A 12,165-nucleotide genomic window follows, 5' to 3' on the forward strand; every position below is an offset into this window, starting at 1 on the left:
TTCACATAATAATCAATAATAATAGCCATACAGTGTCCATTCAGTCAGCTAGTCAGCACTTTGACCTTTGATGTTTTAATTACTTTTAGCTGACCTTTTTCTGAAGTAAAATCATTAATACAGGATTTACTTGGGATCGAGTTGTATAGTGAGAAATCGCTACTTGTACATAGTCTAAGTAAAATATGTCAGCACCTCCTTCACATCTGTTATTTCATCACTCCACATCAAGTCTATTTCAGGGTCATGTCATCATGCCCCTCTGAGCCAGCGCTCCCTTTTGTGTCCTGAAGGGGGCGCCGTAGATCAACCAAGAAAAAAGTTTAATGTTTTTTTTTTTTAATCCTTGCCTCACACTGTCCTGCAGTTTGTGTCCTGCAGAAACACACTTACTGCGCGCTGAGACTCAGTCACGCACATGTAAAAAATGAAGTCCATGTTTTTGTTCTTCTTCATCATTTGGTTTGCAGATGCAGAGCTGAAACCCCGGAAAGGTAAGAGCAGGCTCGGCTGATGCTTTATTCTTTCCTCATCTAACGTGTGGGGCTTAAATAAGGAAAAGCATGAGAATGTGACTCAGATAAAGAGAAGTACAGTCGGAGTTTCAGCCCAGACTGACCTGACACGTTAAGATTTACATCCTCTGTTGCTCCAAACATGACTTTAGAGTTTGGGGTGAGACTTATTTATCTCATTCTGTCACTAGAGAAAGTTAAGCTTGTGTTTATCTTAATGTGCTGAAGTTGAGTCAGAGGCATTTGTTTTCCTCTGGTTTGCATTACATGGAGCTGACTGTCGCTTTGACTAAATGTCTCTGAGAGATGTTTTAAATATCAGTTGACATGGACATGCCTTAGTTTTGCTGTTCGGATCATCTGCGCCACATGTAGCTCATCCTCCTCATTTCTGACACCCAGGACCCGGGGTGGTTTGTACTTTCAAAGACAAGTCATACAGCCCTGGAGACAGCTGGCATCCCTATCTGGAGCCTTTCGGATTCATGTTCTGCATGCGCTGTGTCTGCACAGAGGTACCTCTAAGCAAAGTTTATCACTGCTGAGCAAACATTTTAAAGGAATATTACACTCAAATTGCTCCACTCTCTCCAGCTCTGCTGACACAGTGCTTGTAAACTCCTTTTTGCTTTCTTAGACAGGCCATGTGAAATGTAACACAATCAAGTGTCCTGCTCTGTCATGTGAAAATCCAGTAGCTGAGCCTCAGCAGTGTTGTCCGAGATGCACAGGTACACTGATGTTCTCTAGCACCTTGTCAGCTCTGAGTCTTTAGAGGTGACTTTAAAGCCTCCTGTCATGTGTGATGTGCCCTCCTCAGATGAGCCCAGGATCCCTGCAGGTCTGAGAGCTTCGGTGAAATCCTGCAGGTATAATGGAAGTGTGTATCAGCCAGGAGAGACGTTCACAAAGCTTGACCTCTTCCCATCCAAGCAAAGCAATCAGTGTGTTATGTGCACGTGCTCTGTAAGTTACACCTCATTTCATACTTGAATTCATCTGGTGAAAGTCTATGGTAAACTACATGCATGCAGTATGGAAGCATTTTAACGTCTGTATGGTTTTATGTGAGCTCAAGTTCTTACCCTACATATGGCAACATTTCATCAGTGAAATGTTCATGTACTGCTCGTCAAAGCAAAGTTACCATGTGCTTTATAGACAAAAAAACCCCCAAAGAAATTGAACAGAATAAAACGTGAAAATAGCAGATATTTCAGATATATCTTATCTTAAATAAACTCAATCCAAAATAATAAGTACCGTACAACTTCAATTAAACGCCCAGTCCCTTTTACTAGCCCGGTGTGGCTTTACATTTTGATACATAAACGCCTGTCTCAATTAGAGGCCTGGTCTGGTTGCCAAGCAGTTCACTTTTTCTAATAGCCATTATAAACCGGGTTTAAAATCAGTAATTTTACCGTGCAGAACATGGAAGCTGCTGTTTGCTGCTGGTTGTTGACTCACTTGGTTAGTTTGTGTTATTGCGTGATGTAAAGGTTTAATTTGGCTTTTACCAGACAGCATAGATAATGGCTTCAGTTTCCTGTCAAATAGTGCTGTCTGCGGCAAGGTAAAGTGATGAAAATATTGTAAATATTGCATACACTTAAACCGACTGATTTTTTTTGGTGGCTAAAATACGTTTTGCTGCTGCCCTCATCCATAGCAGTTCATTGTTTAGCTTCCATGGCCAGCTTCTCCAACCTGGTGGCATGTCAGCTGCCATCTAACATATACTATTAATAATTACCTCATACAACTCCACTTTGAAAACTCAGAACTATTCCTTTAAAAGAGGTGAAAAATCAAATAAAATCTGCTTTAACTACAAGATGTACATTAAATAAATGTGTTAAAAACTTGTAATGCATGAAGAGCATCTCTGCTCACTGCTTTACAATATAGCTGCTAATGCTGCAGTGAAAGTTGAAATGGTGGGTCAAGTTCTATTTAATTTGTAGCTGGTAAAACCATCTTGCTTTAGTTTGTGTGCTGGCTGAGCTTGGTCGTGACTTGTGATCGACACAAGACAATGGATGAAAGGTTTAATTTAGAGAACCAACTGAGACTTAATAAACTTTAATGTCCCCAGAGGGGCAATTTGTGGTCCAGCCCAGTAAACAATAAACCTAATGTAAACACAGAACAATAAGACAACAATGGAAGTCCGTGATTATGAACTGTCAGTAAATTCATAAGAACATATTCTACACATCGTTCTGTATTCCAACTTGTCCCCCGACCCCTCCACTGTCTGTGAGTTCACCTCAGCCCAACTTAGCCTTTAACCAAAGGCAGATATCTGAGAGGAAAGTAGAAGTTCAGCCAAAATTGACATCACCCTGGAGTTGTCCTTTAAAAGGCCGCATGATGTGAGAGGTTAATTTTATGAGTTGCTAAGTGGTGTTCATTAATGAAAGTTTCCACGGAGACAACACATAACAGTATACTTAATGAAAAGATACCCAGTAAAAAAAAAATTTACAGCAGTCCTACGAATCATGTTCATCCTCATACATTTCTTCCCTGGAGCTCATAGTCAATATTCAGTAAAACATCCTCGCAGCTTTACTTAGTACTACGATATAGGTTTCTAGTGGCATTGTGAATCACTGCAGTTATGGATTACTCCGCAAGTTTTTCTAAGACGTGCCGTCAGACGTCGTGAGGTTGCTCAGGTAGGTTGCCCATTATTTGTAGATGTTTGTAGCTGTGTCCTCAAGCAAGACACTGAACCCTTAATTACCCCAGATGAGCAGCACAGCAGCTTTCAGAGCAGCTCAGCCGCCACTGGTGTATCTACTGCATGTGCAACAAAATAATATGTCATTCTTTCTGTACAGGAGCCAAAAAAATGTGCCGTCTCATTGCGTTTTTACTGCTATTTATCAAGAACATTAGATCTGAGAAGATGCTGTGATGTCGTTTGGGCTTTGTCCATAAGAAATAAAATTTAAAAGCCTGCAGAAACTTCTCAGTACTTGAGCCTAACCCCTCTGGAGTGCGTACTTGGAAATTTAAAAAATATGACATGTTGCCTCCCTTTCTTTTCTCAGAATGGAAACATCTTCTGCGGACTGAAAACCTGCCAACCAATCACCTGCTCCTCTCCAGTGTCAGTCCCAGATACCTGCTGTTTGGTGTGTAAAGGTAGTCAAACTCCTCCAAGCTGACAAACGGCTTTACAACCTGCGATAATATTTTGTAGATTAGGCTAGATTATATAACACTAAATGCAAGTATGTGCAAAATTACATTTGAAATAAAATGCACTAAATCAGACAGCACACAAAAAGTATTGAACAATTACACTGAAAGTTGATATACTAGCATTCTGGATTATAGCCCAGCACTCATCATCATGACATGATCTCTTCTTTTTGGTTTTTAGATCATGGCAACAGTGGGTCCTCATCAACCGAGGATGGAAACCAGCAGCTGAACCGAGGCGTTGTATGTTTCTGCTGATTTTTCAGAAAATTAACATTTCTTAGACTTCCATATTACACTCGCCCGTCATTAAAATATATTTAAATGTAGTGTAGCTGCAGGATTTAGGTTTAAGTCTCACAGGCAAGTGTGATGAAGTGTCCTTGAACACAACACTGAGGTCACTACAAGCTTCAGGGGAGCTGCTCTGTAGCTCTCTGACCTTTCACCTCCCTGTGCAAGTGAACAAGCAATTATTATTTTCCCCTTGAGGATCACAATTTTCAGATTATTTCTGAAACCATTTTGCAGTTATCATTTTAGACAAAGATTTCAGCTTTCCCTCAAGATCATAAGACTGAATTGCAGTGTAGTTCTATTTAAATTGCTGAAAAAATCTCACATGTACGCAGTGATTCAGAGATCTGGAGCCAGGCCATTAACTCATATGATGCAGAGCTAAATGTGATGCCCCTTCCGCCACTACTCCAGGGAAAAGGAAGCAAAGCCGATAGCTGAATAGATGAAAGATAACTGTGTTTTATCATATCTGTGTTTACAAAAGAGGCATTCAGTCGACCAGTGTTCTGGAGAGCAGAGCAGGGCGCGGTCCGACCGTGCCACTCCACCCAGGGTCAGGACTTCTCCCAGAGGCCTGAGCCTCAGTAACCTTAACCTCAAAGGGGCTTCAGAGACCACTGTGAAGATTCTGTTGCAGAGGAAACACCAAAGAGGTGAGACTTCATCAAAACAGAAAGGTCCCGTATAGGTGTTTGATTTTATAGACATGTTCCTCACAACTTTACGATCGCTTCCATATGTAGCACAACACTCAGATGTTTTCCATTTCTCGCAGCGTGTTTATACAATGGCAAGACGTACTCTCATGGAGACATGTGGCACCCAGTTTTGGGGAAGGTCCTGGAATGCATCCTGTGCACTTGTACTGATGGCCTCCAGGACTGCAAACGCATCACGTGTCCCAGCCAGTACCCATGCCAACATCCTATGAAATCAGCAGGAAAGTGCTGCAAGACATGTCCAGGTAGTCGAACGTGGCTCATGACATAATGAAGTGTTTATACTGACATGATGTTGATTGGCTGTAAACACCAGTCACGTAACTTTTGTCTTTTTTGTCTCTCTAGAAAGTAAAGCTGAGAGTAACCAGACCCAGTGTTATCTTGGGTATAAAAATAACCTCTTGGTGTATAAGGTCGACTCATCTTTGAAAGTCGACCCACCCAACACAGTCAGAATCATTGCTGTTGAAAGACAAAGTACTGCTGAGGTGGAAGTGCAAGTCTGGAAGACTGTAGAAGGTACAGTAACTACAGGTGGGAGCTATACTAAAGGAATAGCTCAACATTTTGGGAAATGCACTTAAATCGCTCTCGTGTTGAGGGTTAGATGAGACCATTGATATCACTCTGACGTCTGGAAATCAGTTCCCTGTACTTTGCTAGCTGATCACTTGTAATGTACACCCAAACTCCTAAAGAAAAAATTGAGAAAACTTGTGTATGTACTTCAACTCCTCCTGGAGCCCCTGCGATCTACCGTTACCCAGCGTGTTGTCTTTCCCAGGGCATCAAATACAGATGCTTCGTCACGTCCCTTGCTGCGTGATAGAAACACCAAAGGTGCCTCTGGTGACTCCATGAGATGCACAAACATCCACAGCCATATTTGACACTCAACACATTTGACGTAGTATAAAGAGCAAGAAAGTTGGAGTGTACAGGGAGTGGTGGTAGGTGAATTAAACAAACACAGACTCTTATTCAGCAGACTGCTCCTCGTGTTCTTGAAGCTTCAACCTAATATTTTGCAACTTACATTCGTCCGTCACGTCATTAAGTCACTCATGTAGCATACTTATGTGATGTTGTATACTCATTTTAACCCAAAACACGATGTTTTTCTCAACCTAACACAAGTAGTTCAGTTACCCTAACCTATCCGCGACCGTTTGACAACTTTCACAAGGTGTAATAATGAGTTCCACCCAAAAGACAGCTGTGCATCGCATACAGACATTAACGTGTGCATCTCATAGACGCCGTAGGGTGCCCTCGGTGGCGGTATCACAAACTGAGGAGCATGAGAAAGAGTCAGTATTTGACGACCTGGGATGAGAATGCGTTGGTTACCCATAGCACCCTTCTCCGTGTGGCTTCACAAAGGGTTCGTAATTCCAGCTTAAAAAACACGCAAACGTTTCTGTAGGACACCTGTTTTACGTTCACGAGAAAACTAATGAGCATTTTCCAAAGTGTCAAACTTTTCCTTTAAGACAAATACACAGTGCTGCTGAAGAATGTATGACTTATCTGAGTTCTTTATTTATACAGGTGTTTTACAATTAATGGAAATCGGTGACGTTCAAAGAAAAGATATCGTGGATCATCCTGAAAATTACACGTTACTTACAACACTCGATGAAGGCTAGTTTTTATTTTTACATTCTGTAAATACTTTAATTTGTTGAAATCCTCTTGACTTATAGAGGCTGTGGTGACAGTTCTATATTAATTTAATTTTTCAGAGACGTGGAGAAAATTTAAAGAGGAGGGCGAAAACCTGAGCACAGCTTCTCAGACCACGATCTGTGAAGACGGTATTCGGGAGATGGTGACGTTCCTAAATCCCAAGCAGATAGAGGACCTGTGTTCACCCTGATGGTTTTTGCCCCCGTGACCCTCTTTATACATATTTTATTCCAGTAAATACATGGTTAAAATACAGTACATGCCTTTTTCATACATGTTGCACTTAAATGTCCTGCATCATTCCTGTAATACAAATGGAATCTCTCATTTATAATATTCTCTATTGATTGATGCTTTGTTGTTCATCATGTTTTAATCATCACATATTTTTGTATGTAAATTATTAGAGGCTATAGCAGTGTTTGATAACTGTCTGTTCTGTTTTCTGTCATGATTCAGACATTTTTAGATTGGGTGGATTTAGGTTAATGTAGATGTGCAGTATAGAGTCTAGAGCTGAGAGCTGAAGATTGGGTTGAGACTTTGATGACTCAGTGATGTTGAGGACATTTTGGGGTCTCAATCAAACCCTTTGCTTTAACCACATGAGAATAATCTGTGTGTAGATTATGTTGGGCAGGGGGCCACGCTCTGTTAGAATGTAAAGGTTTTTTTGAGGATGTTATATGATCATCGACATATTTATTGTAAATACAAACTCTTGTTTGTCACTTTATTTAAAGTATATTGGTTCTTGTATGATTTTTGTGTACATACATTTGACTGTCTGAATGTTTATTGTTAGCATGCCAGTGAATACACAGCTGGGTATTTGTTAATAAGAAAACTGCCTTCCTAATTTCTCTGGTGTCAAAAAATAGACCTACTGTAGCTATTTTTACGCAGCCACAGGATTTGGTTTGTTATCATAGCCTAATGACATTCTACTACTCCACATACCTGAAATATTTGTATTTTACAGTGGTCATGTAGCTGAATGCACTCAGTACCTCTGCTCACAGTTTTAACCCATAAAGTTTTTTCAGTGTTTTACACCACAAACATTTTTGGTCTGATTTGTTTGTAGCTGTAACTTTCACCATTAAACAGATCACGTGTAGGGGAATAATTGGCATGGAGTCACACACAGCGAGACACTGAATATGTACTTGAGGCAGGCCAAGATGTGGCTCATAGAAGTTGGAGTTGTCTTTGAAGGCGTTGCTTGAAAACGATTTGCTGATTCATTTATGGTCTGCATGCCGGCCGCACCGTCGTTGCCTGAAGGCTTCCATTAAATAGAGCTCCGGAAGGACGGATAAAGTGTTTCCCCGCTGGAGATGAAATGTTATCGGAGGCATGGAAATCAAAAGCAGAAGTTCAAACTCTCTTCACCCCCCCGAAAACTCACAAACACAATATATTCCCAACATCAGGATTTTTTTATCAGGATCACTCACTACTTATCGTACTTCAATGAGGCCAAGCTTCTGATGACTGTCTGTGTAATATTTCTACTTTTTCCTCAAATTTAAAAGGTTAAAATGTGATAGGGATGAATTACATTATGTGTATTAAGGGTTATCATGTCCACCAAATCAGAAACTGGGGAGGTATTAAAAGAGATACTGGACTTCGCCATAAACTTTTTAGCGCGTTAGCTAACGTTAGCTTTAATAATGAAACAAAATGGAGGAAACCGTTAAGTGTCGTCCTCCTTTCCTGTCAAATCATCCATCCACTGAGTGAGAGCATATGGGTCGGCCAGTCTGGTCCTGTTGGTCAGTGTATTTTTCTAACACTCGCAGGCCTGGACACAAAGTGACCTGATGCTCAACACTAAAGTGAGAGCCCTGTTGGTCGAAGAAAGAGAGTGTTTTATTTCTATATGTATTAAGGAATGGTTAAATTAATCACACATTCACCCGGCTTGATGCTCTGCAGCTCCGTCTCCCCACAGAGTGCCAAGAGTGTGCCTCTTGTATCATGTTCCTCCATTATTAAAAAAAAAAAAAAAAAAAAGCTAACAGGACTTTAGCGTTAGCTAACGTCTGTGGAGATTCGTTTTGCCTCCAGCTAAGACCCGCCCACCTAAAAATGTCTACTGTTTACTAACAGTAAAAGCAGGGCTGCCAAGTTTCAGAAAATGACAAGAGTGAGACTTTAGTGTCATGATGCGTTCGGAAAAAATTTGGCCTTTTTTTAACATCGATTTGGCCTGTTTTAACGTCGATTTATACCTTAAGACCGATGTCCTCACCTCCATGCCAGCGGCTCTCCCTGCACTGTGGCCTCCTAATGCTAGTTTTACAGTGGTTCTCAAAGTGGATTCCAGGGACTCTGTGGGTTCCTTTAGGGGGGTCTAAATTGACCCTTACAAGGTCTGTAACTCTGACAGTGTACAAATGGAACCAAATGGACCCATTGGGGTCCATTTGGTTCCATTTGTACACTGTCAGAGTTAAGGATAGCCCTTGAAATTTAGAATTTTGAGAAACACTGCTTTAGGGGGGTCTAAATTGATATTTACAAGTATGTAACTCTGACACACACACACACACACACACACACATTGAGACTAACGTTAGAGTCTCTTTTTCAAGTGTGAACTGGCCAAGAGAAGAGGCAAATAAATGTTACAAAGCTCTGCAACAAATACAGGACAATGATAGACTTATAGCAGCCTTAAAACAGTACATATTAACTAGGAAACTCAAGGAGAAACAGCGAATCAACAGTGAACAAAATTGGGTAGTTACCTACCATCCGTCTTCTAGCAAGCAGGAGAACGTCGAGTGGGTTTTAAATGTCGGCGCTGTTGTGTGTGAAAGAAAGTTAGAGACGCCAAGACCCGCCTTACGTTGCTTCTGACTGGTTTATATTGCGTGGTGCCTTCCGTGGTTGGTTAGATTTAGGCACAGAGGACTGATGGATTGGTCTGGGATTGGTTATCTCGGTCAGTCAATCAGAGTTACTCGAACTACGGCAAGCCGCGAGGACCAAAGTTTATTATCATTAAAAAAATAAATATAGAGTATTGAATGGGGAAATATAAGCGTGAGAAATGTCAAGTGTGGCGTGTGGTGTGAGAATGGGTCAAATTGCGTGACTGTCACACTCAAAGCGTGACGCTTGGCAGCTCTGGTAAAAGGGTCTATTAGTCAGTTATTCAAGTTGGAGGATATGAGACAAAAACAGCTGTAAAGGAGCTGTTAATTACAAAATTCAAATTCAGGTTGCCGGCACAATATGTCAAATTAAACTCAAAGTGAATTTTCAACTTGCATTGTTCACACATATACATCTGCTTGAGCGCTAACTGGTTCTGCTAACTAACTGGGGAAGGCAGCGTAAGCTAACGTTAGTGCTAATTTGCTTTGCAGTGAACTACAACTGATGGACTCAAGTAACAAATACATATTTTCAAAACTTTTCATTCACTTTCCTCCAAGCCCTCCCCTTTTTTGTTCCATCTCTGTACAGTACTGACGTCAAGGCGCAGAGCTCTGGGTGCCCACAGGCGGCAACAATAAGTTTGTCCTCCATATGTGATGCTCTGTGATGTCAGGAGAATGGCAGCGCTGAGAAGTTTGCGCAACACAGTGTCATGCAAATTTTTTGAGAGTGAATATTTGACTTAGATTCACCAGGTGGTCATGAACAGTGACATTAATACGATTTGTTGGGTGTATAGATAAGCAAATGTCAGCACTGTGATTGTAGCTTGCTTCAGCTGCCCTCAAGTGGCCAAAAAAGATCAGTTCTTGTAGATTTCATGTCTGCAAAGAATTTTTATGAAGCACTGTAGATTTCCCATTTTTAACATAATTTACTTAAGCATTTTGCAATTTTGAATAACTTAGAGCACACTGAAAATTCTGGCATGGCTGCATGCAGGGGCGTTGGTTTCATTCAACATGGCGGATGTGTTGACACATATTAAACAGGAGGTTTTGTGGCCCTCCAGCAAAAAATTTTGAGCATCAAACTTTAATTTTCCTACATTCTGGTGATTTTTTATGTACTAATTTGCACCTTATCTGCATTAATTCATGGTGTAAATGTTGTTGATTTTGTCAAAATAAAAGTCCTCTGCTACATTCATGTTTATATTGGGGAGGACAAATGCACATGTTCTAAATAATAAGAAGTGCTGGTTCCCTGCATCCCCCTGAAGTCTACACCCATGGCTGCATGTATATAATGTATGTATGTATTCATGTTTTTTTCCTGGCCATCAGAGGGTCCATTGTAAACGGAGACCTTATAGATCATGCCAAAGTGATAAACACATCTCTGTGTTTTTGATTTCTGTTGTGGGGATTCAGCTATGGCCAACAGATGGGATTTTACTGTTAGATCTAAATGTAGTCCGTCTGTATTTCCACAACACAGAGTAAAGGAAGTGGACAATACTCCCAATCCAAACACTGAAATAACTATGCTATAGACAATGTCATGGAAATAATGAGCTCCCTGGAACCCATGTCAGCATGATCTGTGAAAGCAGCCTTTTTGCTCAGCAGCACTGTGTGCAGTCTGTCCGCAGGCCTGTTTGATCAACAGGTGTCAAATTATCGCTGCGGTTCCCATGACTCAGTCAGTGTGCAACTGCAGATTTGCTAGACCGAGTGGGCGCTTCAGAATAATATTGCTTCCCTTCTCTGTGAACTCCCGACGTGCTCTCTGCGTCCCCTCCCCTTCCACAATGACTCATTGTGTTTCTTTCACACTTTGCGCCAGACAGCTCTGTCTGTCTCTCATGAAACAATATTTTGAAATGGACGCACTCCCCTTCATTACTCTCACAAAAAGGCTGTCATATTTTTGTGTAAGCTGTTGGACCTGACAGTTTGCAACAGTCTCTCCCTCAGTTGTCCAGAGAGGCTGTTCCAGTCAAAAGGGTGAGAAAGGGGCGTTCTACTTTATTGCTGCCAAATTAAATTAGTAATTAACATTTTCACGTTGCCATTTTCCCATGCAAGTCGTTAAGTGATGACAGTATTGAAACAAGATTGATTTTAAACAAACATGCTGCATGGAAAGCTATCTTTGTCTCTTTTTTTTTTTGATGGAAATCCTATCAGTCCTCATTTTGTGGATGTTTGAATTCGTCTCGTGGGCCAATTCAGCTATGCATGCTTAGTCTTGGCTCTGGCAATTGTAACAGCTGGGGGCAGTCAGTAGGTATAAATCATGCAGTCGGTCAGCTCTCTGTGTATGTGTACTCCGCCCTGCTGCCCATGTAGCCCAGATTCGGCGAGAAGTGAAGAAAATGTGAGACTCGGGGTCACGACTCGGCCCAGGATTGGAGGCACTTCTGAGCCACTGTTGTGATATTAACAAATCTCATTTGCTGTTGTTTTATATCAGAGAACGTCAAGTCATGCGTGTCACAGAGGAGGCTTTGAAATGGTTCACGTCAAAAGATTTCATTACACATTTACCCTTTGTAGCTCTGCGGTAATCGCGCTGTCTTGCAAAGGAACGCAGCTGAGTTGAACTAATTTCAAAAGATTAAATAAAACATTTCCTCGTGTGCTGCAGCAGGTAGTTCCTCGCTGATGCATACAGTGTTTGTGAGGAACTGAAGCATTGCAAATCAATCAGGCAGTCTTTTGATTCAAAGGGAGCCAAATTGTGTTAAGTTAATTAAGTCTGATAGATGTGTTTGCTTTCATAGCTGATTAAGGTGCTCAGCAGAACCCCTGAGTTTATACTTC

General features: G+C 41.2%; 1 protein-coding gene across 2 annotated transcripts; it reads left to right on the plus strand.

The window, feature by feature from the left end:
• The first annotated feature begins 355 nt into the window (after positions 1 to 355).
• chrdl2 (chordin-like 2) lies at positions 356 to 7,497 on the plus strand. Of its 2 annotated transcripts, none has more exons than XM_049592944.1 (11): positions 356 to 494; positions 918 to 1,030; positions 1,153 to 1,246; positions 1,336 to 1,481; positions 3,578 to 3,671; positions 3,913 to 3,974; positions 4,516 to 4,684; positions 4,807 to 4,995; positions 5,099 to 5,287; positions 6,305 to 6,397; positions 6,499 to 7,497. In XM_049592944.1, the coding sequence occupies exons 1-11, from the start codon at positions 428 to 430 to the stop codon at positions 6,630 to 6,632; spliced, it is 1,350 nt and encodes a 449-aa protein (XP_049448901.1). In that variant the 5' UTR covers positions 356 to 427; the 3' UTR covers positions 6,633 to 7,497. The 2 variants fall into 2 exon arrangements, with proteins under 2 accessions (XP_049448901.1, XP_049448903.1); XM_049592946.1 differs by having other exon boundaries at positions 5,099 to 5,272.
• The last annotated feature ends 4,668 nt before the right edge of the window (positions 7,498 to 12,165 follow it).

This window comes from Epinephelus fuscoguttatus, linkage group LG12 (assembly GCF_011397635.1).
Source record: "Epinephelus fuscoguttatus linkage group LG12, E.fuscoguttatus.final_Chr_v1".
NCBI classification, from domain to species: domain Eukaryota; kingdom Metazoa; phylum Chordata; class Actinopteri; order Perciformes; family Serranidae; genus Epinephelus; species Epinephelus fuscoguttatus.

What these genes read in the sequence shown, in the direction of transcription:
- chrdl2 (XM_049592944.1), top strand. Translation starts at nt 428, where the DNA reads ATGAAGTCCATGTTTTTGTTCTTCTTCATCATTTGGTTTGCAGATGCA. An exon ending in TGCGCTGTGTCTGCACAGAG is followed by an intron (nt 1,031 to 1,152) that starts GTACCTCTAAGC and finishes TTGCTTTCTTAG; the next exon opens with ACAGGCCATGTGAAATGTAA. An exon ending in GTGCTGCAAGACATGTCCAG is followed by an intron (nt 4,996 to 5,098) that starts GTAGTCGAACGT and finishes TTGTCTCTCTAG; the next exon opens with AAAGTAAAGCTGAGAGTAAC.